General features: G+C 40.6%; 1 protein-coding gene across 1 annotated transcript in view; it reads right to left on the bottom strand.

Moving 5' to 3' along the window:
- spen (split ends) overlaps positions 1-27,667 on the bottom strand; it is a 198,789-nt gene that overhangs the window by 6,465 nt on the left and 164,657 nt on the right. The window contains 11 exon segments of the mRNA XM_067133255.1: positions 167-254; positions 1,311-1,721; positions 4,659-5,177; positions 5,349-8,297; positions 8,300-17,057; positions 17,614-17,784; positions 18,895-19,070; positions 19,285-19,569; positions 20,058-20,228; positions 22,666-22,844; positions 23,027-23,640. Coding sequence (XP_066989356.1) covers positions 167-254; positions 1,311-1,721; positions 4,659-5,177; positions 5,349-8,297; positions 8,300-17,057; positions 17,614-17,784; positions 18,895-19,070; positions 19,285-19,569; positions 20,058-20,228; positions 22,666-22,844; positions 23,027-23,640 — 14,321 coding nt within the window.

Below are 27,667 nucleotides of genomic sequence, written 5' to 3'. Positions count from 1 at the left end.
ATACATATAACAAATTTCAAATTAACTCATTTCACATAAATATAACAAATATCACATTAAATCACTTCACATAAATATAACAAATCTCATAGTTGCTATGCAACGTTATATACTACTGTACAAAAATATCTCAAAACAATAAAGCAAATTTCCTTACATATCTTACCATACATGCGCGGATCTACTGCGCCGTAATACTGTGATGAATATACGTGAGGTATGTACTGTGCCCTTACACCTAACATCATCTCATCCTGATTTAAAAGAGAAAAATCAATTACAAATTGAAGTCCAGTAAAATTACTTAACACTATTAAATTATATTGCCATCTAAACCCACTTCAGTTTTCCTGTCATGCAGGTCGATGTGAAAGTATATCCCAGTCTACGAAGAAAAGTCACAACTACAATTTACTTTGACTTCTCTTCAACTTGCCACATTTGTGAGAGACTATGATAGTCTCTCATTTCATTACTGTACTGTGACCTCATATTATACAGTACATCATTTCTGCTTTTCAACCAAAATAAAAAGGAAGAATTTGAACACATTTAAAACATAATCAACACAAATTGGAATGGAGAAACTTCAATGTTTATTGCTAATCTGAGCATCACCAGAAACGTAAATAAATGAAAAGGTAAAGATGACTGCAACCACAAAACTGGGTCATCTGCCTAAGATTTATATTCTAAACCCTTCAGAAACTTAGGAAATTACTATAGAGAGCACATAACTGCCCAAAAATGACTATAATTACAGGCATACATGCAGAGTCTGTCATTCAGTAAACATCTATAAATGTGGTCTGCTCAGCATAAATAATATACAAAAAATTGTTTAACAATAACACCCATTTCATATTTCTGCCCCAAAAAACTCTTGATCTAATATAAAGCTTTGTACCCAATTATGTAAATCAAGTGTTTAATTCCATAAAATAATTTTTTTTACAAAAACATGCTATACACCAAACTATATGAATGCTTTCATAAAAACAAATCAGAAAGAATATATAAAAATAATTATTACCTACTCAAGCCTTGAACTGCACAACAAGCAACTAAAATCTTGAGGTTTTATATATTAGCAATCTCATCACTAGACTATAGCAGACATACCTTTTTTGTACACTAAAAAAATAAGCCACAATTAAACCCCACAAATTAACTTCGGTTCCAAAGACACGCAAAAGCCTAAAATAAATGAAAACTGACAGACAGAGAGCAGGAAGTCGGTTAACGATTACGTGATTTCACATGGGCATTTTTCAAGTGCAGAGGAGGATGAAGCAGGAACTGACACTAACCTGCAACATGTGCTGGTGAGCAGGAGGAGGAGTATGAGCAGAGGGGGGTGTGGAGAGAGGTGGGGAAGTCAAATAATGCTCTCCCCCACCACTTCCCACGACCAGGCCCCCACCCCCACCGGCAGCCTTGAGCTGCGATGGGTGGTGGGGGTGGTGGAGGGCTACAGGCTGCTGCTGACACTCTCCTACATCTCCTGCACGGTAATAATGGTGGGGCATTCCGCCCTTGGGGGCGGCAGTGACAGAGGACGAGGAAGCAGAAGGGGAGGATGAGGAGGAGGAAGAAGAGGAGGAGGAGGATGCAGAGGATGCAGGCACAACGGCAGCAGCAGCAGCAGCAGCAGCGGCAGCGGCAACAACAGCGGCAGGCCCTTTATGACTGTGTGTAACGCCAGCAGCGGCGACAGCATGCTGAAAACACCACAACCACAAGTTAGTTGCTATGAAGCACCACCACAACATGCGCACACTCACGCACACACACACACACCTTCTGCACAAAAATCCAAAGCATAAAAAAAAAAACATATTCATGCATTATGTTATCCTCAATATCGACAAAGACAATTCAAAGCGGATTTAAGCAGGCATGCAGAACAAAATGTGATCTGTATTCATATCCGACTTCAGGGGGATAATGTTATCTGAGGCAGTGTGATTTGGTACAGTATGATAAATCGAATTCTGCTTGACCATAACGCAAACATTAATAATGTCATAAAAAAAATGCCTCAACATCTGAACTACTCAATGCTACTTTATCAGTTTTTCAAAATCAGGAGGTCAAATACTATTGAATTCAAGTATAAGTACAGTTTCAATACTGTATTATATATTAATTACTGTATAGAAATGACTGGAATTTATATAATTTATATTTTTACATAATATTACCAATCAACAATTACTTTCATACACCATCTCAGAAATACACAAAACATCTGAGTTTCTGTGAACAATGATGGTGTGTGAATATTTACTTAATACCTTTGAAATTTACTTATATCTTTCAGATTATAAGAATGCAAAAAACACCCATTTTAGAAAAATCCTCTCGAGCTATTTATCCCAAAACATAATGCATTTTAATATTCTTCAACTAAGACATTCATTAAGACTTAATGAATGTGCACTTAATTACATTTCAAAAGTAACATGAATAAAAACTAGAAAGGAAAAAAATATTCCAAACTTTAGACTAAAGGGGTACTATCATAACGAACTTCATATCCAAGCACACAATATTCCCCATTTTCCACACAAGTGAAACAACCCGTTTTGGCAAAATAGCCGTTATTCTGGGACTGGCAAGCTTTTTTCATTTTCAATCTTTTTTTTTTTTCTCTTTTGTGGATCATGGCCTACATAATATAAAACTCCCTATACAATATAAGTTACTTTTAAAGACCATACATTTTCTGTAAATGTTAAAATTAACGTAGCCCAAATTAATGATTGACACACACACACAAAATAACATTCCAACAGTATGCAAAATCCCCTTCCTAGTGGGCAAACATAGACTAAATTTAATGCAAATGCGCTACCAACATGGATGACATTAAAAAAACTTTCGGCTCATAAATTCACAGACAGAGACAGAGAGAGAGAGAGAGAGAGAAAAACTATTATAAACCTGACAAAGATTGCATAATCAAGTTTGTACATAAAATGTAAAAGCTATGTAACTTAACAATGAAATAGCTCGAGCACACGCAGACAAGCAACCATAATTTGACAAAACCAAAATAAAAAACTAGAACAACACTTTATGGGGAGGTTTTACCAATTTCTGTTTTAAACTCTCAAGGAATTTTACCAATTAGCTCTTTCCTAACAATGAAAACGAATTTTTACCTTTGAGGAAATCATACTATAGAAATTAAAAACTTGGCAAAGGATAAAATACCACCATGAAGACAAGCACTATGGCAGCTAGTAAAATACTTTAAAAAAACAGTTCCACTTTACCTACTTCAAAAAGTCAACAAAAGATTAACTACTGCTAAGCTCGATTTGCAATAACTGAGTAACTATAAATAATTCCACTCATGAAGAATTAATCGTCTATTACAATTCAAAAACTACATCATGAGAAGCTATCGATGTAATAGCTCATCAAGTTACAACTACCAAAGTACAGTGTTTCATGTGCTAATGTAACTTTTACCATATTGGCTTCTATTGAAAGTATGTACTGTACTGAAATGAACTTTATAAAATTCAATCCCATACTAGCTTCTATTAGTTTTCATAAGAGGTCTGGTTTACATTAAATGTTGATAAAAGGGTCATTATAGCATATAATCATACAAAGAAAGCTGATAAATTTTCAAGTGTTAAAAAGACTAACTGGTGTTTGCAAAATGAGACCATCTTTATCTCCACCTATTGGCCCAATAGCATTCTGTCCACCAAGTTTATTAATAATCTTCAACAAAATTCAATCTGCTTAATGTCTTTTCAAATATGAAATGCTTGAAGAATTAATATACACCTAACAGCAGAAATGCAACAATCCCAGGGTAATCTGCATACTATTGTAGGGTCCCACACGGACCTACACAGTCGTCCAACTTACCTGGCCATCTGAACTCATACCCCACAAGCATCCACTTATCACAACAAGCATCTCCTGACATACGCCAAGCACACGTGTATAAGAAACACAGCTAACATCATACATCCTTTTTATGTATACTGTCGTTCATAATCATGTCACGTCAATTGTATCATTCCTAATAGAGGCAACACAATGTCAGCTTTCCAGCTATATTTATCAGAACTCTGCTGGCAACTTGTTTATAAAATTATGTACCATTCCCCAGTCTCGAAAAAACACAATTGTCTCTGTGTTAATCTCTATTTTGTTCGCCTTGTATCAGGCACTACATTTGTGCTCACAAGAGCCCTGGACGTTTCTGTTGTTGTTTTGAATAAATTAGTAAGTTTGTAGATGCTGCCTCATACTCATGCCTTCACTACACTATAAATGTTGAATAAAACCTTATTTTATAATAAGAGGCATTAAAATTTTCAAAATCACTCCTCTCTCAAAATGCACTTTTTCCTACTATGATTACAAAATCACACGTACACTACCACACTGGAAAATAAATCAAAACAACCATTTTTCATGGTCAAGACCTTTTGCAGTCCAATCTGAATACAGTATCACTGAAATTTTGTGGCCTGTGCTTGAATGAAACTGTGGGTTCTACATTTATGTTTGAAAACAAAAAAGAAAACAGCTAAGGGTGAATTAATTTTTATGCTTAAAAGTTACTTCACTCTAGCTGCAAAAGGAATATGGGTCATGTCTTCAAAAGTACACCAAGTAATACATACCCTATCATAACCAGGCACTGATGGGTGATGAGGTGGATTGTGAGGTTCAGGTTCGTGCGGTCGCCCAGCAGGTGAAGTTGCAGAAGGGGAGGAACCAGTCAGTCTCGTGACATCCACACGGGGTGGTTCCAAAAAACGAGAGTTTGGGTAACGGGGGTGGACATTGACACCAACAAATTCTCCATGAACCCCACGCTGTTCATCCATGTATATTCTGTGATGTGTGGCATCATCGACTGCAGTGCTAACTCTGTGTGCTGCTTCATATGGACCCATTGAACCCCCTTTGACTTGCAAATCAGTAGGCTTTGGTGGAGCACTGGGGGCATTTGGCTTTGGAACCACAGTGGGACGTACATGTACTTGAGTAGGCCCAGGACCAGCCTGAGAAGGAACCAGGGTCTTTGGAGGATAACAAGTTGTTGGTGGACCTGAAGACCCAGTTGCCTTGATAACAGGATTCACAATAGTCATTTTGGCAGGGGCAGCCGGACCTGGAACTTGCTTTGAGGGTGCAGGCTAAAAATAAAACATAAACCAGTTTAGTATTTTGTGTGTGTAGCTAATACCTACTTTATAATTCATAAAATAGTGCAGTAATTGCATAAAGTTAAAAAAAAAAGTCTTGAGATTTTGCAGTTCTAAAATATCACAGTATTTAAGGTCTCTACAGCTACGACTCTTTCTTACCTTTACTTGTGGTTGCTGCTGCTGCTGCAAAGAATGCTGTTGTAACTGCTGTAGAGCCTGAGAATGTGCATGTATCTGGGGTGGTTGTTGGGGTTGTCCAGGGACAGTCTTTGCTTTCGTAATGTACAGAGGCACAGTAGTAGTTGGGCGTAGTCCTCCACTCAAGGTGACAACTGTCGGCACAGCTGTCCGAATTGGCGACTGCGATGGAGTCATTAATGAAGGTGCCGAGGAAGGTAATGAAGGTATTGCAGCTGCAGCTGAAGCTTGTAAATTTATAGGATTTGTGTTACTCACTGCAACAGAGGGTAAAGACACAACGCCAGCTGCAGGTCGGCCAACTTGGATGGGTGCACGTGGCCTGCTCACTAACTCGACACTAACATCACTCCCTATTCTTCCGGCACTCATGATAGGTCTGCTGACATTACTACTATTAACAACTGTCATTGTTAATCCTGTTCGGAGTCCAACACTGGTGGGACCAGCATGCATGGGCTTCTCAGATGGACTGCCCACATTCACAATACTCACACCAGAATTACTGTAATTAACCACAGTACTGATTGGGCAAACCTCTGGAATTTGCTTGTGATCAACAATTTGAGGAGCCTGAGAAACTGGTACTACGGCAGCTTCACCGCTATCAGTAACATACTGCCCTTCGACGCAAACTTTTACACGAGTTACAACGCCAGTCACTGGATCTACTAACTCGGCTTCAGATTTCCTCTCCTCTACTGCTGCTGGCATAATCGTTGCAGGAGTTGTAGTGGTAACAGCTGTGGTTATGACAGTTGCATGACTGGCTGTTACAGAAGTACTGCTGTAAGAAATGCTTGATATTGGAACCCCCTTTAATGCAACACCAGTGGGCTTTTCCATTTCTAGTGAAGAGTCTACAGGGCGAATCTGTCCCCGAGGGCTCTTTCTAAGCAGACCCTCCTCATCAACCTCAGTTTCTTTTAACTTGCCTCTACCTCGACCTCGAGATATTGTTGTAGCTGGCAAGCTTGGCGAGTTGACTGGTACTACAGGAGTAACAGATGGTGGCACAGATGGCAGAGAAGTGGTTGTATCTAATACAATAATAGGTTCATTATTCATTTGGTCTTCAATAATTTCTTTGGTATTACTTGATTCATCATCGACTGCTTTGTCTCTTAGCCTGCCAGATCTTCTCGTGACAGCAGGAGTTGCTCCACTTCGAGCGTCAGTGCTGGTATCTATGGCTGCCACCTCTTCTACATCAACTTTAGCTGGGCTACGACCAGCAGCAGCTCTTGCACCTTCCTTCTTGTTGATCTTCGAACTCTTGGAAAGGGCAAGATTGAGATCTTCATCTTCAGATTCATGAAAATCATAAACATCTGACGTCGTTCGTAATGGACGACTGTCTTCTACCTGTGCGTTTCGCCCACCTCTTCCTCTACGCCTGCGACCGCTTGTTTCATCGTGGTCGACCATGTCTGGATGGTATCGTGCTCTTTTGGTTCGACTACTTCTACGAGGTTCAGTAAGTGCAGTCTCTTTAACTTCAGTAACTTCTGGCTGGCTTTCACTGTTCCGAGTCTGGCGGCCACGGCCACGACCTTTACCTCGGATGGACACTCCAGATCGGGTTAAAGGTAAGGATGAATTTTCGTCATCTGGTTGTACTTCAACAGGTTGTCTACCACCTCTCCTACCCCTACCTCGTCTTCTACCACGGGATGATGTAGCTGCACGTTCTTGAACTTTCTCTTCAGTCTTACAAACCTCCTCTGATTCTATGACATCTTCATTTGATGAAATGACTTCAGGCACATTCTTGTTTTCATTCTGAATTTCAGAGCATACTTGCTCTAATTTGGCAAATTCATCTTGGGGTGGAACTGGTTCTGAGGTCTGTAAGGGCTGCAATTGAGCACTAGGCTTCTTGTTATTGATGAGGGAGGCTTCTTCAGTTGGTGGATGTGAAATATCTTCAGCACGAGGTTGAGCAGCAGTTTCACTAACTATAGTTTCAAGATTGGCTAGGGCATGTTCAACTACTGGTGTCCCACTGGCATTTGCAATGTCAACTACCTCTTTTTTAGGCATGACATCATCAGCAGGTATGTTTTCTGTCACCTGTTTAGACACACTCTTACAACTCCAATCAGAATTCTTAACACCAGGAAGTTCAGATTTAATGACCTCTTTTTCTTCTTTGATGACTTTGGGTTTTATGTCAATGGGTAGGTCACTGGTACATTTATTTTCCTTTTCTTCTTGTGGCTCACATTTTATAGTTTTACTTTCCCCAAGCTCTGTATCCACTTCCATTGGTTCAGTGGCTGTTTTTGGTTCAACTGCAGCAACTGGAACAGAGGTGGGTAAAGGTCCTGATATGGGAACACAAGGGTACTCTTCCGTCTTGTGAGATGGCAAGGATACATCAGTGCTGATGGTAGCTGTAGTAGTAGTAGTCGTTGTAATAGTACTCTGCACTTCAGACCCTGCTGACTGGCAGGAAGGAACTGGGGTCTTGGGAGATGACTCCGATATAGTACTGCAAACAACCGTGGGAGAGGATGATACAATGGATGAAGCATATGAAGTTACTGACACAGGTGCACTAGCAACAAAAGAAACAGGCGATGGCAATGAAACACTAGCAGCAACGGACACTGTTGTCAGTGGTTTGTCCAAACTCTTTGACTGAATTGTTGGTGAGGCTTGATGTTCAACACTGAGGACGAAGTTGAAAGTGGCACATTCACACCAGAGTTTGGGAGCACTGGTGCAGAAGTTGAAGGTGGTGGTGGTACCAAGGGAGCACTTGCAGGAGTAGTCAATGGGGCACAAATGGATGTAGTAGGTAAAGATGACTCGGGTGGTGAAGTTGACACAGTGGATCCAACAGATGATGGTACCGAACTTAAGGATGAATTTACAGGACTTGAAACAGATACTGATGAAGGCACAGGCATTGGACTAGATGTAGTAGTAAGTTTGAGAGATGAATGTCTAGAAGATAAAGACACTGATGTGGAAGGCGAAGACACCACGGGAGATTCTGTAGTTTCAACGTGAAAGGATGCAGGTTTTTGAGTCTGAGTATTATGACTTACACCAAGAGTACGATTTTGACTTGCCGATTCAGAGTTGTGAGCAGAACCAGGGAGACCAGTATTTTGAACATGAAAAGGTAAAATGCTGCCTGATTTCAAGTTGTGAGATATTACGGGCTTAGAACTGAATGTTGATACCTGCAAATGATTTGGTGACAAAGGAGTAGAAGGCTTATGAGCAGAAGTGGTGGTAAACACAGGCATATGAGCAGTAGTAACAGTCTGCGTGGTGGTAGGAATGGGTACACTACTTGATACAGAAGGCGACACTTCTGAACTAGCCACAGCTTTAGCAGGAGTAACATTCTGTGAAGATGAAACTGCAACTGGGATGTGACTCCCTGTATTGGTAGAGCCAGTATTCAACTTCTCAGCTGAAGAAGTAATGGGAAGAGCAGGTGAGGTATTTTCTGGTGGCAAACCAGCTGTGGATTTGCTAATGGTACTGGACACTGCGGCTTTGCTAACAGTAGTGGAGAGAGTTGCAGGTCCACCTGATGTCAAGGCAGCCGGAGTTACCGATCTAGCAACAGAGGCAGATGAAGAAACCGTCGTTGTAGCCAAACTTCTGGAATTAGTTACAGATGGTGTATTCATCGATATTGAGCTAGAACTCTTGCCAGTAACTAGTGGTGCTGTTGGTTTACCAGTACCAAGGTGATGTAATGCAGTACTTGGGAGAAGGGGTGGCTTTACACCAGTATAAACAATTTCTGAACTTGACCTTGACTGACTTTGTTTGCCTGAAAGATCCCTTTGTTCAGTAGTAGCAGCACTCATGGTTTCACTTATTTCTGCCTTACTGACTATGGAAGATGACACACTGGTGTGAGATGAAGCAGTTTCTGAGATGGGCTTTCCTGAAACCACTGATTTTGAGTTTGATCCTAAGGGCACAATATTGGTTAGAAGTGGGTTGTAAGGACTATTAGCCACAACAACTTTTGTTTCTAACTTGGGAGAAGTAACCTCTGTTACGCCTCGTAACAGCCCACTTGAAGTCTTGGGGCTCTGACTCACGGTCTTTCGTACCGAACTGGCAGGGTCCACTGACTTTGACTTTCCAAACTCAGTCTCTGAAGGTGATTTTAATACCAACTTATTAACAATACTAGAATCAGTCGCTGTAGTGACAGCAGCTGATACAACTGATGGCATAACAGGCAACATCCTTTTACTCTGATTACTCTTCTCTGGCATTTCCTTTTTAACTTTTTCTGGAAGTGGATCTAATTTTTCACTCAGTGACCCTTGGTGTTCTAACGTATGTTTCAGATTCTCCGTCATTCCTCTAACTGGAGGAGTTTTGGATGGGCTCAACTTGCAAGAACTATTTTCCCACGTATCATGCAACGATGAGCGACTGTCATCATCTTGCACATGGTTTTCTAGTTTCAAATTTTCGGAAGCATGAGTTTCCATGTCGTCGGCAGGATCAAGCTGGTCTTCGTCAATTTGAAGTTCAGGCTCTGACTGCATTGAAGCGGGACTATCAGGTGACATTTGTGAGAATCTCTGGTTATCATTCGTGGACTCTTGTTCTTCCTCTTCCTCCTGAGCTACCGAAAGCTGAGCATTTGCATCAACACTAGGTGGTTTAGGTTGACCACCTGAAGGAGTGTGTGCTGGCTGCTGTGTCCAACTTTCCTCTCTCTCCCCTGGCATTTCACACTGAAGCATCTGCGCAGCTTTTTGAGCCTCCTCAGATGCATCTTCTGAAACTGCAGATGTGTCAGGGGGTAGCATTGTTTCTTCATCTGCTGGGGCAACTCCATCTACATCACTATATCCATCATAGCAGGCCAACAGCCCTGCAACTGCATTAAGTGTCTCCTCTTGTGATATAACTGCTCGAGATGCCTTGTTTGTAGTGCTATTACTCACTTCAATATTGGTCTCTGGGGCACTAAGGTTCGACACCTCGGTAATATCCTCGAATATAGATTCATGTGAAGATGGTGGCACTTGTGTTGTAAGACTCTGAACAGCAGATTCAGCTGCATCGGAAGCCAAGGCAGCCAATGGATGGGGACTACGCCCCTTTTTCACGTCTGGAGACTCGCCACTGTCCTGAGACTCCTGTAGCTCTCGTGCATTATGTCCCGGTTTGACAGGTGGTGGACTTGGTAGCGACATTGAATCAGAGGGACTACTGCCAGGGTGTAAATGAGGTAGGCAACTGCTGTCTGGATTTCTGGAGGATGTCTGCAAACCTCTTGGGCTAGACAATTTCAATGCTCCTTTGCTTATTCTCTCACGAGGGCTATGCATAGGAGCAGTGATATTGCTGTGTGAACTATCTGGAGACACTGCATTCATTTTCAACGAGGAGGAATGATCCATGTTACGTGCATCACTTTCTTGGTCGGTGACATGCTTGTCGCTGCCATGCCTATGATGACGGCAAGATTTGCTTCCATCTTTATCTTTATGCCTTTTCTTTTTCTTTTTGTCCTTTCTGGTATCCCTTTGCTCCTCTGCATCTTCATCAGTGCAGTCATGGGGATCCACATGCATGGTAAGTGATTCTCTACTTTCAGCATCTTTTCTGCTGGAATGTTGTAGAATCTCATTTTGACTGACACATTCAGATGGGCTTGTCATCTTAGCATTGCTTGATAGGGTGCCAGCATTACCTTTCATAACTTCCATGGAAGGCCGGACATCTGGAGGTGGAAGCTGATCGTGACGGGTGCGATCCCTCTTCATGTTGCGCCTGTCATCACTCCTACAATCAATCTTATTTCTTGAATCCACCTTCACTTCAGGTTTAGATTCTAACCACAGCGGATCACGTCTGGTAGGACTAGCTGGTGACAATCCTGTATCATCAGAATCAGAATCATAAACTTCACGCACGCTTATCCTGGCAGGTGCAGGAGACAATGGAGGTGGGGCAGTAGAAGCGCCCGACGAAGTGGATCCTTTTCTTCTTGCTGTGGCTGAAGCAGGACGTCCTCTAGGAAGTGGAGGGGTTGGGTCAGAATCATCGGATATTAAGCCAAATATAGCCTCCATCCTTTCATCTCTCTTAGAGGATACTTTTTCTCTCGTGCTACTTTCACCTGTACGTTTCCTCTCTCTTTGAGGTTGCAACACAGCTTTCTCTTGCCGCATTTCAATCTGGTCAGATTTCCCCTTTAACCTATGAGGCCGAGCATCTTCTGATGTATGAGCAGCATCACTTTCTTCTGATGTGGTTATCATTTCTTTACTAACTGTCTTGGTCTTCTCTCTCACACGACATCCTTTCCTAACCTTGTCGTGAACTTTGACCCTTGCAGCTGGTTTGGGTGGCTTTGCACGAGACTGTATGTCTGATATGTCACTATCTGACTCCAGCTGTTTCAAGCATTTATTTGACCTTCGAGGACATGGAACTTCATTTTCTGCATCTGAATCAGTATAGATGTTGTCTTCACATCCTCTGACACTGTCATTTGATTCTGTAACATCAGAGACTCTGGATGGTTTCAAGTTTGAGGGGTACCTAGGCAAATTGGGTATGTCATCATCTGTTGTTACATCCGAAACTATTACACTCTTGATTTTATGTTTCAGCTCCTTCTTATGGCTTGTTTGTGAAGATGATAACTTCCTCTTGTCTTGTCTGAGATACAGGTCATCATCCGTGTCATCAGCCGATAACTGTGTGGTCCTTCGCTTCCGCACAGGGTCATCTTCAGAGCTCGTATGTTGAATGTGACTCCTCTTATGTCCGTGACTGCTGTGATCCTCCTCCTCTTCAGTGTCTGAAATATCTGAAATAGCTGCAGTAACTTTCTTTTCCTTTCTGACCTTGAGCTGACGGAACTTCTGAAGCTGCGACTGCTTAATTTCCTGTTGCTTCCTTTCTTCTTCTTGTTTCTGTTGTAGTTTAAATCGCCTTGCTTTCACTTTGTCGTACATATCAAACATTCCATCATCAGCAGGGATATCAAATATAGAATGCTTTTTCGGCGCTTCATCTCCTCCGTCGTCAGCCTCTCCACCCGAGATGATCATGCTGTCACCAGAGTCACTCTCAGGATCAAATATGGACTTGCTCTTATTACTGGTAGTGTGTTTATTCTTTGATATTCTTATCTGTTGTGATGGCTGCTGATGATGTTTATTGCTAGAGCTATTCCTTCTGACAGTCAAAGATCCTCCTTTGGGCTGCGAGACTTCATCATCTGAAGTTGGAATGTCACTTGTTGCAGACTGCTGTTCATGGGAATCTGTTCTGCCCTTCATGCGAGAGGAATGAGAGGGTGAATACTTATTGCGACTGCTGTTTCCTTTTAATCTCAGTTCTCCATCACTCTTGTCGCTCTTACCAGAGTCGTGTTTTCTGCGCCGAGGGTCACGAACTCTGTCAACTCTCCTGTCCTCCACCTCGTGAGAAATGTCAACTTTACCAATATCATGAACCTCATTCATTCCCGGCAGGGAGGAAGAATCATGATTTGTCAGCCCATCATCACTGTTCATGTACTGAGATGAACTCAATTTATTCTGCTCAACCATGTCACAGTCCTCCACATCTAGAGAATGGGTTTTGCGGCTCTTTGTTTTTGAGGTGTCCACGTTATCTGATCCCTCATATGATCTGTGGTGGTAATGCCGCAGTTCCTGGCGAGAATCTCTCCTCCTGTCATTGTTACGATGATCGTTCAAGTGGCGCTGGTCTTTCTTTCCATCAATTCTTTCCGCAGGATCCCGGTGGTTCAGTCTGATACCTCTGTCCCTACACTTGTCATTGAACTTGAGCCTCTCCCTGTCCTTCTCTATCCTTTCTTTGTCCACTTGTTTCTCGGAGACTTTATTGCGGTCTTTCTCCACCACCTTATCCTTTTCTTTGTCGGCTGGCTTTTCTCTCTCCTTCTCATTCATTTCAAAATTGACTTCTCTCTCCATTTCATGGTTCTTTCCTCTTTCCTTTTCGTGTATCCTTTCCCTTTCCAAGACGACCTTCTCCTTTTCTGCCATCTTCTCCCTCTCCTTCTCTTTGTCTTTCTCTCTCTCTTTTCTCTCCTTTTCTAAATCTTTTTCATGTTTTGATGAGCCTGACATGCCCTTGAGTCTCTCTCTGTCTTTTACTTTATCCCTCTTTTCTTTATGCTTCTGGTCTCTGGTTTCTATCCTCTTGTCGTCACTGTGCCTCCGCCTCTCGCTTTCATTCTTGACTCTCTCATCACTTAGGCTTTCCTTCCTCTCTTCCCTCTTCTCATCCTTCTTTTCATCTTCCTTGCGCTCCTCTTTCTTCTCCTCCTTTTTATCTTCCATGGTTCTTTCAGTGACCTTGTCTGACCCTCTAACGTCACCTTTGGCCTCGTGGGCTTTGTCCCTTTGGACCAACTTGTCTGGAGGTTTTTCTTCCAGCTTTTCTCTTCTTTTCTCTTTCTTCTCTTCCTTTTTATGGCTGTCCTCTTTCCGGTCATCAACTTTGTCATACATCTTTCTCTTCTGTTTGGAGTCAAGCGTGTCGTATGTTCGACTACACACTTTCTCGTTCTCGCTCTCTTTGACCTCCTCACGTCTGCCCCGGGTCTTCTTATCGCGGGATTCGCTCTTCTTGGAATCTCTCGCATCACGCGAGTCTCTTCGCTCCTTACTGGTGGCTTTTTCGTGCATCCTCTCTTCCTCCAAGTCCTGCTTTAAGCGTTTGATTTCTGGTTCTATCACTTTACTGTCAATCTTCCCCTGGCAATCAAAGTCAATGCTACTGTGCCTTCTTTTATGATTATTAGTAATTTCCTTGTTCATAGGTTCATCCTTCAAAGTTTCCAGTTTGACATATGACTCCAATTTAATGTCAGGTTTCACAGATTCAACTTTGAATGCTTCTGATTTAACATCATCTAAATCAATTGGTTCCACTTTTAGTCGGGCGTTTATGTGTTCTGAAACCGAGAAATCTATGACCTCCTTACACTCCTTCATCTCAAGAGAGCAGTCTTTGGTTTTAATATCTTCCAACCCCAAAGGATCACGATCGCTTTTCACTCTCTGGTGTGGGGATCCAGTGATCAGCTCGTCTGGACAGGGTTCTTCCTTTATTTCTAATGGGAAAGCATCACTGCTACTCCTCTCAGGTACATTGTAAGAAGCATCCCCTATCACTGACTGTGTAGTTGGGCTGGACAATGGTTTTATTAGGCTGGTGGTGGTGCTCAACACAGATTTGCTGCTTGACACAGTCTGCGTCACAGACACAACTCCGGTAACGCGAGTATCGGCAACCACCGTAACCACTCCAGTCCCTGAGGTGTCCCCCTCTTCCCCAACACAGACTGACATGTCCAGGCCCAATGAACGGGGCTGTGTTGGGGTCCGTCTTAGTGGTGTCACAGATGAGGTAGTACTTGCGGTGGTGGTGGTGGTGGTGGTGGTGGTGGTAGTGGTGGTGGTGGTGGTAGTACTGCTGCTGAGGCAGGATGCCGGGCTTTGAGGTGTCACTGGCGATGAACGGGGAGAGGGAGGTGGTGGAGCAGCAGCAGCAGGTGGTGGTGGAGGGGGCAAAGGAGGAGGTGGAGGATGGGCTGGACTTCCAACACCAGGACTGAGACCAGGACTACTGGTAGGTGGTGAGCGTAGTGCCTGAGAAACCACAGATTGGTGCAATGGAGAGGATCCCTGAGACTTGCTCACCTGTGGCACAGATACACACACCCTAGGAACTTGTGAAGGACTTGAAGTAACAGGCTGCTGACCTTGCTGACTTGACAGCCTGACACCAGGCAGGCTACTAATTGGTGTTGCCGAGGGCACAGCTGGTAAGGGAGCAGTTTGCCGAGAAACAGCAACACTGACCAGAGGTGGACTTGGTAGCAGGTTAACAGATTTACTTGTGCGTGGAGCTGCAGTAAAGGGCTTTGGTTCATACTTATCACCCACATTTTCCAAACGCTTACTGTCTTCATCAAAGACAGATCTCTTTGAAAGCAAAGTCTTTAAAATATCGGACGGCTGTGACCGCAACTCATCAAGATCAAGTATTCTAGGTAAACGAGCATTTTTCCCCACACTCCCAACTGAACTGCTACTATTCTCATTTACTATTTCATTACTAGTAGACGATAAACTTGTAGCAATGACCCTCGAAGAGCCAGACCACTTTTCATACTTTTCATCTAAAGCTCTGATTCTTTGCTCCAAATCCATAGAAGGACTGCACGGTGACTGCAAAGGTGATTCCTCGGAGTCTGATGTACTTTCCCTTGGGCCAGGTGACAAAGGTGTATCTAAAATTATACTGCCAACATCCTTAGGATCAGGCTTTACAGTGGTGGTATTACTGCTCCCACCAGTGAAGGGTGGAGAACGTAACAAATTGCTACTTCCCTTTGGTGATGTTGAAGCTGCAAGAGGTGACATGTGAGCCAGACGTACTTGCTGTGCAAATCTTGGCAGAGGTAATGACAATGGGACACTGTGGTATCTGTCTCTGTGATGGTGAGGCTGATGATGGTGTTGGTGTTGGTGATGCAACGTGTGATGTGGAGGATCAGTTGAGTCATCTCTTTCATCACGGACGGGCGTACCAGGAGGGCTGGTATCACTGTGATCAGCAGCTGCATCACAAGAGGAAGACACGTGAATTCCCGTAGAGTCTCTGTGCCAGTGAACATCATCATTCTCTGGCAGAGACAACCTGCGGTACCGAGGATCCTGCAGAAGAACTTCCTCAGGATGCCGTTGTGATGGAGGCAAGGGATCGCCTCCAATACGCCTATTGACCCTACTGTCCCTTCGTGAGTCACGCGGTCGTCGAAAATTAAGCATTGAATCACTGCTGTCAGCCACACGCTTCACACAGTTAGGCTTCTCATAATTTACATCACTGTATCTGGGCTTCTTGGTCAATCGTTCTGCATCTGGTAGATGTTCATCCCCTGATGACAGAGGATCATCAGTAACTCGCCGATGCAAAAGCCTTGGATCTTGAGGACCACCACCTGCACCACCACTGCTACTGCTAACAACATCCTCACCGTCATCAGTATTGTGTGATGAACGATGAAACCTTCCAGTGGATCTGTGTACTGTTTCCGGAGGTGCAGGTGGTGGTCTTCTCACATCACTAACTCGTACCACAAGGTCCTTGAGATCGTTCGTACGTCTTCGATAATCCCTGGGATCAGGTAACGAACGATCATCTAGTAACGTCACTTCACGAGAAGGTGATGCTGTCACTGGAGTTCCAGGTGACCTTGGAGGTGGTGCCAAACGTGACGAAACCCCAGAACTTGATTTACTTGGACGAGGTGGAGGCGGCGGGGAAGTGGTACGTGATCCCGGAGGCGACTGGCTGTAACTTTCATGGTCACTGGTGGAACGTCGGGCAGTGCGCCTGCTGCCTGTCTCTCCATCTTCATAAGGGCCTCGAGGGGGAGGGCTTACACTACTACGATCTCTGGAATGCGTTCGTGGCGATGCTGGGGAACGATCATCCCGCCGACGGGCAGGACTGAAGCTGTGCCTTCTACTTCCACTTGCTCCAGTGCTGGTAACACCTCCATTGCCAACCCCATCCACAAAACGTTGACTACCAGCATATTCACGAAGCTCACGCTCATATGAATCTTCGTAGGAGGCTCCGCTTCCCTGACTGTATTCGTCGTAGCTCCTTCTATGAAGAAAAAGAAAATTATGGAAAAATGTAGTGAATAATGAAAACAACATTGCTACACCAAATACAAAAAACTTTAATAGCTTTCATTTGAATCATAAGTTTTCATACAAAAAGTTGAAACAGCTTATTTGCTAGTTTTAAAAATTCCACAATAGTATATACATACTGCCAATATTACTGTACTTTCACAAAGTATAAATTTTCATAATAAAATTTACTATTTGGATACTTACCTACTGTTAAAGACAGCTGGTATCTCCTTGCTTATCGGCGCAGAGATATAAGCTATGTTTAGCAGTAGGTAAGACTCATCCCAAATAATATAGAGTACAAAATTGCAACGCAAGGCAGTTATGTAAAAGTCAAGAGATTCCTGTCTATTAAGCCAAGCTATAATGGTCACTCCACTTGATTAAACCAGTTACAATAAGATATTCAACTTCTTGATACTCTTGCAAAAGTGAATTCAAAATTTCTATAAGCATTTTAATTATCTCTTCCAATGACTCAAGTGACAAATATGGCAGGCTGGTTCTATTCCCTCCACACTCACCCTGGAGCAAATTCATCATAGTTATCATATCTGCCACGTGATCGATTACCCGTAGAGCTGTAAGTGGCAGTACGACTATTTGCTGTGGTTCTAGAAGAAAAGACCCCTTCCCTTCTACTTCTATCATACCGGCTGTACCTGTTAGTCGTACTTTCATATCGCCCTGCGTCCCTTTGAAAAAGAAAAAAAAAATTAAGCTGCTTTGTTTTTTCTGATACATAATTTGCTGAAAATAAAATAACTGGCTACAGCAACACTTGTTCCTCAAAATGAAAATGAAACCATTTCAGCAATAATTAAGATATAAATACATATAGTGCACATAACAAGCTTACAACATCTGTAGAAAACATGGTGTATCCTACATAATAAATTTTAATATGATGGTTTCACGAAACAAGTAATGTATGAACTATCAGTTCATATACTGTCTTATCACTGCCTCAACAAGTTAGCATGAAAATGTCCAACATACAACCACAGTTACAGCTAATCTTCCAATATGCTTCCATGAAACTGGTAGAAAATAAGAAATGACATCAGGAAAAGCAAAATATATGTACAGCATTACAATCCTGCAATTTATTGATGTACAACCTAACAAAAAAAAAAAAATTGTGATTAATGTACAAATGTTCCAATGTACTGCATATTTTCCCATAGGCAGAAAAGACATAAGAAAAGTATAAAAGCTTAACCCCCATTTGCAGCCAACTCTCACTTTCAAATGCATGTGCTACACCACAAAGATTCCAATTTACCAGCACATATAACCAATGAAGCTACATTCCATAAACTAAAACAACAGAATTACAATTTTTGTTTACTTTCCCAATATTTCTGGGATTGTATGATTAAATATTTGAGGACTTCTGTGTACTTCTATCTTGAAGAAACTTAAAAGTAGAATAACAAATATTTTCTTTTCTGGATTTCCTCAACTGTACATTTAGTACAGTATCTGGAATGCTAACAACAGAAGGTTTTTAATTCATAACTGCTTTTGCAAGATTACATTTAACTCAACCTTAGTGGTAAATTTCATAGTGACAGATACAAAAAATTAAAAAAAAATTAAAAATAAAGCACTTTCTTTGTGAAATAAGCAAATTGGGGTTTTGTAAAAAGCTGTGAAGTTCTTTTCATCATTTTTAATAATTAAATCGTTTCTATCTCCAAAAAGCATAATCCCCTCGTGGAATGGTCTAAGAAATTCAGTAAAAAAAAAAATACTGTACTTACATAATGTGTTAAAAATTAACCACTTCTCATCAAACTTACTTCTCAATTTCTCTGCTGCGTTCCCAAGGCCTATCAGCTGGTAAAGGATGGCCCTGCTTCGAAAGGTTTTCATAAAAGGCAGCCTGGCACTCTCTCGAGGCAAAGTCTATCTGCAGCTTTCTTCCATTCAAAACTCTCCCCCTCATTTCCATCACAGCATTTGATGCATATTTTTCCTAGGAGGATGCAATGAAATTTCATTAGAAATAATTGGCCAGGGCACCAAGTGCATTTTCACCATGACATTTACACCCTAACGACTAGAATAATTAATAAATTCGCCTAATAATTAATTGATAATTCTAATGGATCAGTATTTACAGCATCAACACATACATTGTCTTCAGTGGTGTAACTTAATCTAAGAGAGAGTAAAACAATTATACTCACATTATCGTAAGTAATGAGAGCGTGGCCTTTCTCCTTATCAATAATCGTCTGGACAACAGGGCCATACCGGGAAAACTGCTCATATAACTGTTGCTCTGTTAAGGTTTCAGGAACACCATCTATCCAAACACACCGGGTTGGCATGGATTTTCCAAATCCCAGTTTAATGCGGTTAGCCCCAAGATGCTCTCCGTCCATCTGCCTCATTGCTCGCACGACAGATCGTATATCCGAGTACTGGCAGAAGGCAAATGTGGAGACATTCTGCTTCTTGATGTCAATTTCCTGTTAATTAAAATGAAAAACAATCAAACCTTTATCCCAGCACCTTCCTTCACATTAGCCTAACACTTCCAGTTACAAATGTATATGGCTTATGCAAAGAACACTGTCATTTTTGTACATGATGGCATCAAGAGTGGTGATGGTGGTGGTGGTGGTATTAACAACACTAATAATAATAATACTAATAATAATAATAATAATAATAATAATAATAATGGTGAAGAAATCCACAATGGTATAAGTGTAAATTTATTTTAAAAATATATATATACTAATTGTTTACATATATTTTTATAAATATGCACTTACACCAGTTTGGATTTCTTCACCATTTTAGTGACTCAAGTGATTATGAAATTTATATGAAAAATAATTATAACAAAATAGTTTGACAGGTAAAATCAATTATAAATCAGTTACAACTGCTTCAAAATGTGATGTAAAAATCAGAACAGAAACCCTAACAGCATCCAGATGGCAATACATACTATAATATCCCCAAACTGCTCGAAGTGCTTCTTGAGATCATCTATTGTAACATCCTTTTCCAAGTTGCCTATGAAGAGTGTGCGTGTGGCCCTTGGGTGATACTCGTCTACTTCCACATCGTAAGCTCGACACTCGCTCTCGTCCAATTCCACACCCTCATGGGGAGCAACCTGTCATAAAAAAAAAAAAAAAAAAATACATCTAACTAAAGTACAGACATATCTAATACAGATTCACATTAAGACGACTATTCATTTTACAACTAGGAGAGGTTATTGTATCCTGTGCATTACATTTGACTGAATGATACACAACAAAAGAAAATCATTGCACTACAACACAAGCAGGTGGCCTCAGCTTTAACTATGGAGGAGGGAATCCCATCTTGAAAAGTCACAACAGTCACTATTTCAAGAAAACCAACACGAATTACAAAAACATGCACTAATCTTCTATTGATTAACATGAATACACTTCCCCAAGAACTATCCATGCCCAGTGTAATCTAAATGGTACTGAACTGGCCTGCAAATTTAGATGTCTGAGCACCTAGTTACCATCTTGAATATAAAGAAATGAAAACATCTTCCAGACAAGATTTACTTTGTGATTTTCTCATACCAACAAAAATGTAAAACCACTGGATGTAAAAAAAAAAAACATTCCTTTAGAGGTTAAAAAAAATTCCTCTAAAGTAAAAAAAAAAAAGGGGGGAAACCAAAAAATGTCTTTAAAATCTATAATACCTGACATCAATAGACATCTTTTAATGCTTTTTTCCTTAAATAACATGATAATGTAAAACTTACTAGAATCCATGCACAGTGATTAATTAACATCAAAACAATGGAGAATTTACAAAGAGCATTCCTAACACCTAATAGTGAAATTTAAATGTGAAAATACACAGTCATGACTACCTCGTATATCGCTAAACATACTGTATCAATGACAAGCTGAAAATAACTATATTTCTACCACCCTTGTAAACAGGCATGAGTTCTGTGCTACTTGCCACCCCTTAAGGATTTTTGTGGTGACAAAACACTGATCGTGGATTCCTAAACTTATTTAAACACTTCTTATTTTCCGTTTCCTTGACATGCTATCTGTGATCTTTCATTTTCTGGGTGACAGCATGGAGTGCTAATCTAGTGCCAGATTCAATTAATGTTTGTTCCTTTATTACATAGAATCTCCTCTACTTGTCATTTCCTGCCTTTACAATTCAACACTAAAAACCACAGTTTATCCGGTGTTTATACAGGGGAGGAAATTTGTTAATTTCCTCATACATACTTGTAAAATGTAAATGCAATATTTATTTTCCATTATCTAACTATTAGCTCAATGTTTTCACTCATATTTCTTTCACTGAATCTATAAAATGGAACATAACTTCCAGAAAGTATTAAACAAAAATAAAAGAACAAATGTACAAGGCAGAGTTAACACTAATACTCCACTGTACTCTACTTTCATACATTACAGGGTAAAAACTTCAACACAATTTTGGGGCTTTAACATCACTCTTCCCTTTTGACAGATAAAACTACTACCTTCTTCTAATCTACGGTGCAAGGGAATGGTTAAAAATTTCCTTCGAAAGAATCTGTGTGTTCTAGCTCCTTACAACACAGTCAAGGCATTACATCAATCTGAAGCGAAAGCCATGCTCCAAGCAAGTACAGTAGCATTAAATTACAAACGGAAACGAACGAAAGCTTCTGAATACACGCACAGGCATGTAAATACAATAGCTCTCTCCTGTCTGTATACAACACACTATCATTATTTTTGGCTCTATGAAACTAACAAAACTAGTTAGCATATTCACGATCCTAGTACAGCATATTGGAACAGGTTGGAATATTAAAGATCCTATTAACACAAGTACTGTAGTATGATATATTATGTTGCATGATGCACTTTTGTCCACATAAAAGGTGAGTCTTTGGTGTACAAGATGATTCATTTTTATAGTTCCCAACAAAAACAATTTCTAATCTACGAGGTTTAAAGAACATTGAAGATAACTTTTTTCAAATAAACAAAGTAGAAATATTTTCTTAAGGCATAAAGCAACAAGGACATAAAAATTATTGACTTCACTATCCAGACCCTTTCTATGGACAAAATGACATTAATCGCAACCTAAAGCCTTGATGTACCTATATGATGTAAACAGTTTTCAATAAAACTTGACCAATGATTATTGCTGTACATTTTATAAGATACTATAAATTACTCATCATACACATTGTAAAGATAAGTGTTGGCTAACGAAAACAGAACTTACGGAATGCTAGCCCGTCATAATCGCATTAAATAGTTCCTAAATTCCATATCAATGCCTAAACTCAGGTTGATCAACAAGGGATATCCAACAAGCAATGCCAATCATAGCTAACAGTCCTAAACTGCTATAAATCAGTGTATTTTAGTTATCACTACATAGTGGGGGCAATACACTACTAATATAATAACATTAATAATCTACCGTCACTATTCTCTTTCACATCGCAAGGAATGTGAGAATAGCAAGGCTCTATTTCCAAAGTTCTCTTCACAAACCAGCACTTGAACACTGAAATAGTGGTAACTTGCCTGGATCTTAACACCAAAAAAAAGCTTTTCTCGTGAGGCGTCGAGTGCCTTCTCAGCATCTTCTGGCTTCTTAAAGCAGACAACAGCAAAGCGATCATTGCCAGAGCCAAGCAAGCGTACAGCCATTACCTTTCCATGCTTCTTGTAGTCATGGAACAGCCCTTCTCGTAACGAAGTTTCTGTAAAGAAATTTTGGTCTGTGTAAGTCAACTACTCAAAGAAGTTTCATCACGGACTCATCACTTTTGGGTAAAACACTTCTGATGCATAAAAACTTCATTTATTAATGAATATGGGCAACTGAGGACATCTGGTTTAAACCAAATCAAGAGCTAAAACTCCTTAACGTCACTTGACTTACCTGTGGACCACGGAGGAAGATTTCTTACACATATGGCTAGAGGTCTTTTCTCTTCTTGTGGAGAGCCCATCCCTCCTACCGGAGTAAGCAGTCCAGTATTCGTACTTCCAATCACTTTCCTGGGTGACGGGGATCTCGAACTGCTGGAGGTAGAACTTCTACTGCTGCTGCTGCTGCTGCTACTACTACTGCTCCTGCTTCTGCTTCTGCTGGAGGATTTGGACTCAGAGTCCGATCTCGATCGACTCTTTTGACCGGTGGCTATCCTCCCGCCTCGAGAGACAGCAGTACGAGAAAGAGGTGGGGAGATAGGAGCAGAGGATACCCCTACTCGTCTCACTACCTTCTCTTCAACATACATATCTTGTGGGGCGTACCGATACGGAGGGTTCCCACTCCATCGATAGTCACCCTGCTCTGATCTAACACTACCGTAAGACCTGGGATACGCTCGCAACCGACCTCTGTTGGCAAAGTCTGGGTCACGCTCATTTGGGTATGCACGGCGTATTCCAGGTGGACCGACACTGGAGCCATTGTAGCTGAGCCCCTCATCTCTCCTACCATCATAAAAATGACTAGAACGATCGTACCCACTGTGCTCCTCTGACAACCTGCAACGGACAAAAGTAAATATTACTTTCTAGCACTTCTCAACTATATGCATAGCAATTCAGCCTTCACTAGTAAGGTTAAAAAGTGTTATTGTAATCAAATAAACAATAGTATTAATGTGAGTATTCCAGTCATGTCTGGCAAACAATTTTTTATATGGAGGTAGGACCTCTTTCACCTCTCAAAATACCTGCAATAAATAGATGACTCAGAACTTACGCATTCCTTACACATTAATAGAGGAACCTCTTTCAAGTACAAATACTGTATGTATAATAAATTTAAAAACAGCCAAGATGAAGCACTAACAACTGAGAACAACTGACAACTACTACAACCAATAACAGCTGAACAGTTCAAAGGTTCCAAAAATACCCTATTGTAATGCAAAAGAACCTTGCTGTACACGCTGTATACTACTGTACTGTTTCAAGCAAACATTGCCACGCTCATGAACCGTGTTGAGTTTAGAGTAACCACCTCTATAAGGAGTAACTGCAGCCAAGATGAACAAATGCTCCAATTACTCAGCTTTTTGTTGGTTAAGGAGCACCTGCTACATTACTCAACACCACTTTCAACATGAAAAGATTTAAAAGCAATATGATAACAAGACCGTTCACAGACTGCAATCCTTTGCTATGGCAGACAGCTACACCCACCAAGAGGACCTCCTTCTGGAACACTGCATTCCTGTCTCTCCCAAAAGTCTAATCACCTGTTGACAAGCACGAGGCCTACGTTTGGTTACCCCCAAACAACAAAGACAACAACAAAATAAGAACATAAAGAGAGAGAACCACCTTGTTGGAATTAATGTGGCTTGAAAAACTCTGATAAAAGGACTACCACAAGAGAATAAAAATTACATACTATGGATTTTCAGACAGCCTTACACAGATATGATCATTTCTTGAAGAGAAAGGCAAGGCTTCCTTTACTACATACGTTTTGCTTGTGCATGTAAAAACTCTTAAACTCTTAGTCTGTGAAACTTAGTTAAATGCTTCAGTGATATGTTATAAGCAGACAGAATAATAATGTAAGACTTATAACAAATACAAGGCAACTATAGTTACACTCAATACCACTTAAAAAAACGGCTTAATAAATACAGTATTTATATTAAGCATTCTAGTAAACCTGCTTACAATACGGAAAATTTCAAACAAGTGAAAAGGCAGGGCATTAAATGCTAAAAAGGACCACTACCAATTTCTAAAAATTCTAACAGCAATTTACCTTTGTCTGTTATTGAAAAAAAACCCACATCCAAGGTAACTAGTTAAGGAATTCCTAATAGGACAGCCAGCAATGGACCAAAGTATACGAACTTATCTATCCTAAAACCTTATCTAATCGAGCACTGGGTCCTTATTGCAGATACCTCTGTTGCAGGTTGTGCATTGGACTTACGACCTCATTATATAACATCAAAGTGAAAATAGTTGAGGATTTCTTTTACACTACTATTTAAAATACTGGACTTTATGTCAAGGTCAAAGAGTTAATGAATCCTGTGTTAAATTCCTTTTTATAACATTGCACTTTATAAAAACAAAGTCACAGGAATTAACAATTTAAGTGTTACATTACTTTTCACATAGATAAAACAATTTTTGTGTTGCATTACTTTTCACATAGATAACAATTTTTGTGTTAAATTACTATTCATAACATTGCACTTTATAATATCGAAGTCAAAAGAGTTAATTTCTGTTACATTAATATTTTGCATAGGCCGATCTGTGCAGCATTACATACTATTTAGTATAGATCTATCGACTCTCAGTTATTCATGAAGTTTCTTTCTTGGAAGGCATACACAAAAAGAGTAAGGAATTTTCTTGTATAATAATCTGGGGCTTTATGAAATGCAATTAATTTTTAGCACTTGGGAGATAGGAAATATAACTTTAGGGATGTCAACAAGTGACTATATTGAGAGAGAAAAGTAATTTTTGAAGAGGCAAGACATTTAGGGAAGTGTGTGGTTTTGTCTTAGCGGACATTTGTGGTCACCAACGTTTGTTTTATCATTTTATTGTTTGCATTAATTTTCAAATGCAATAACTAAATCGGCCCTTTAATTTTCTCCCATGTATGCTGGAACAATTCATATATGTTAGAACAGCAATAATAATGATAATGATGTACAGTACTCTAACCACCCCACCCCCACAGAAAGAAAAAAAAAAAGAGGTTAAAACATCAAAAGTCACCACCCAAAAAAAGAGGAGCAGACCCACTTGCATTTCATAATAATCCACCTTATCACGTCCTTAAGAATTTCCAGAGTACACTAGAACAGAGTTCTCTATAAAACAGCCCATTCATTTTTCAATATAAAAATCATATTCGACGTCACAAGGACAGTTTTCACCAATGCCAACTGGTTCCGAGTGTGACAAGCTGGTTTAGAACATTACCCTCTTGTTCCAGCTGATTAGATAACAAAAACAAAAGTATTAGACCAGATAAAACATATATTCTGATAACAAGAGTCAAGGGGTGGTCTGCAGTGTTGTCAGATGACGTTTTGGACAATTATGAAGATGTGAGAGAGAGAGAGAGGTTGGGGTTGGTATGCAGTATTACAAGATGATGTGTTGGACAATAAGGAAGTATGAGTGTGAGGGGGGGGAGTCAGTTTACAGTGTTACCATATGATGTCTTGGACATTAAGGAAGGTGAGAAAGAAAGGGGGAAGGAGGGGCATTTCGATTTGCAGTGCTACGAGATAGCATGTTGGAAAATAAGGAGAGAGGGGGGGTCAGTCCGCAGTGTTACCAGATGGCTTGTTGGACAATAAGGGGAGAGGGGATGATGTTGGTTTGCAGTGTTACCAGATAGCATGCAGGACAGTAAGGAGGGAAAGGGGGGGTCAGTTTGCAGTTACCAGATGGCTTGTTGGACAATAAGGAGGGGGAGAGGGAAGGATGTTGGTTTGCAGTTACCAGATAGTATGTTGGACAATAAGGGGGAGAGAGAGGGGTGTCAGTTTGCAGTATTACCAGATAGCTTGTTGGACAATAAGGGGAGAGGGGGAGAATGTTGGTCTGCAGTGTTACCAGATGGCATGCTGGACAATAAGGAAGGTGGGGGGGGGGATATTTTGGTTTGCAGTGTTACCAGATGACATGTTGGACAACAAAAGAGAGAGAGATTCTCTAATTCCACAAGGTGTTTGAGATTCTCAAAAAATTACAAAACCTTACTAAAACAACTTGTTTGTTATTAATTAAACACATACAAGCACCAGCAAAGCCATGGCTTAGATGTTGACAAGCCAATCGCATGAGTGATCTTCAACAGAGTTAAATGTGAACAAGCAAAATGGAGGACGGATGCACTCAAGGACATACTTTTGACTATCTAGACACGTGATATCTAATTTTTTACTTATTTGAAGAGAAGGCTATTTAACTTGGGGCCACATTAGCAGTGTGATAAAAAGAGTTCATACATCAGATCTCATTCTTCCAAGCTGATGACAGAATTACTGGCTTACTGATTCTACTCTGGTATATTTATGAGAGTGTGACTTGGCAGCACTGTGAGGCTAATATGGTTGATACTGTAGCCAAGACTGCAAGTTTAACAAATGAAGAACAGGCAGTGAAGGGCAAATTGTTATTAATAACTCATACCCATAACTGGCGGCAGAATTAAAGGGAAGTAACAAGGGTCGACCTTTGCAAGACGAATGTTACGGAAAAGTCAACAGAAATGGAGTAAGTGATTAAAACCACATTTGATGGCCTAATGGGCATTTTATGTCTCGTCTGGAGAAACATTTACCATTTGCTTCCATTATTTCATTTGTTTTTACTTTCAGCTCAGTTTTTTCCAGTTCTTCACTGAACAGACTAAACAACAATATTCCAAGCTCGAAGAAACTGGCTTCCTAACAGCAACCTTGATGGCGTGGCATTAAATATTACAAAACCATAACAAAAGTGGACAAAAAGATTCAAAAAAACAGAACCAAAAACTAACTGTTTTTGTATGTTCTTGACAGATACC

This window comes from Macrobrachium rosenbergii, chromosome 33, assembly GCF_040412425.1.
Source record: "Macrobrachium rosenbergii isolate ZJJX-2024 chromosome 33, ASM4041242v1, whole genome shotgun sequence".
Classification (NCBI taxonomy): Eukaryota; Metazoa; Arthropoda; class Malacostraca; order Decapoda; family Palaemonidae; genus Macrobrachium; species Macrobrachium rosenbergii.
Note: the sequence above shows the minus strand (reverse complement) of the source record. Positions and strands in the feature narration are given on the sequence as shown.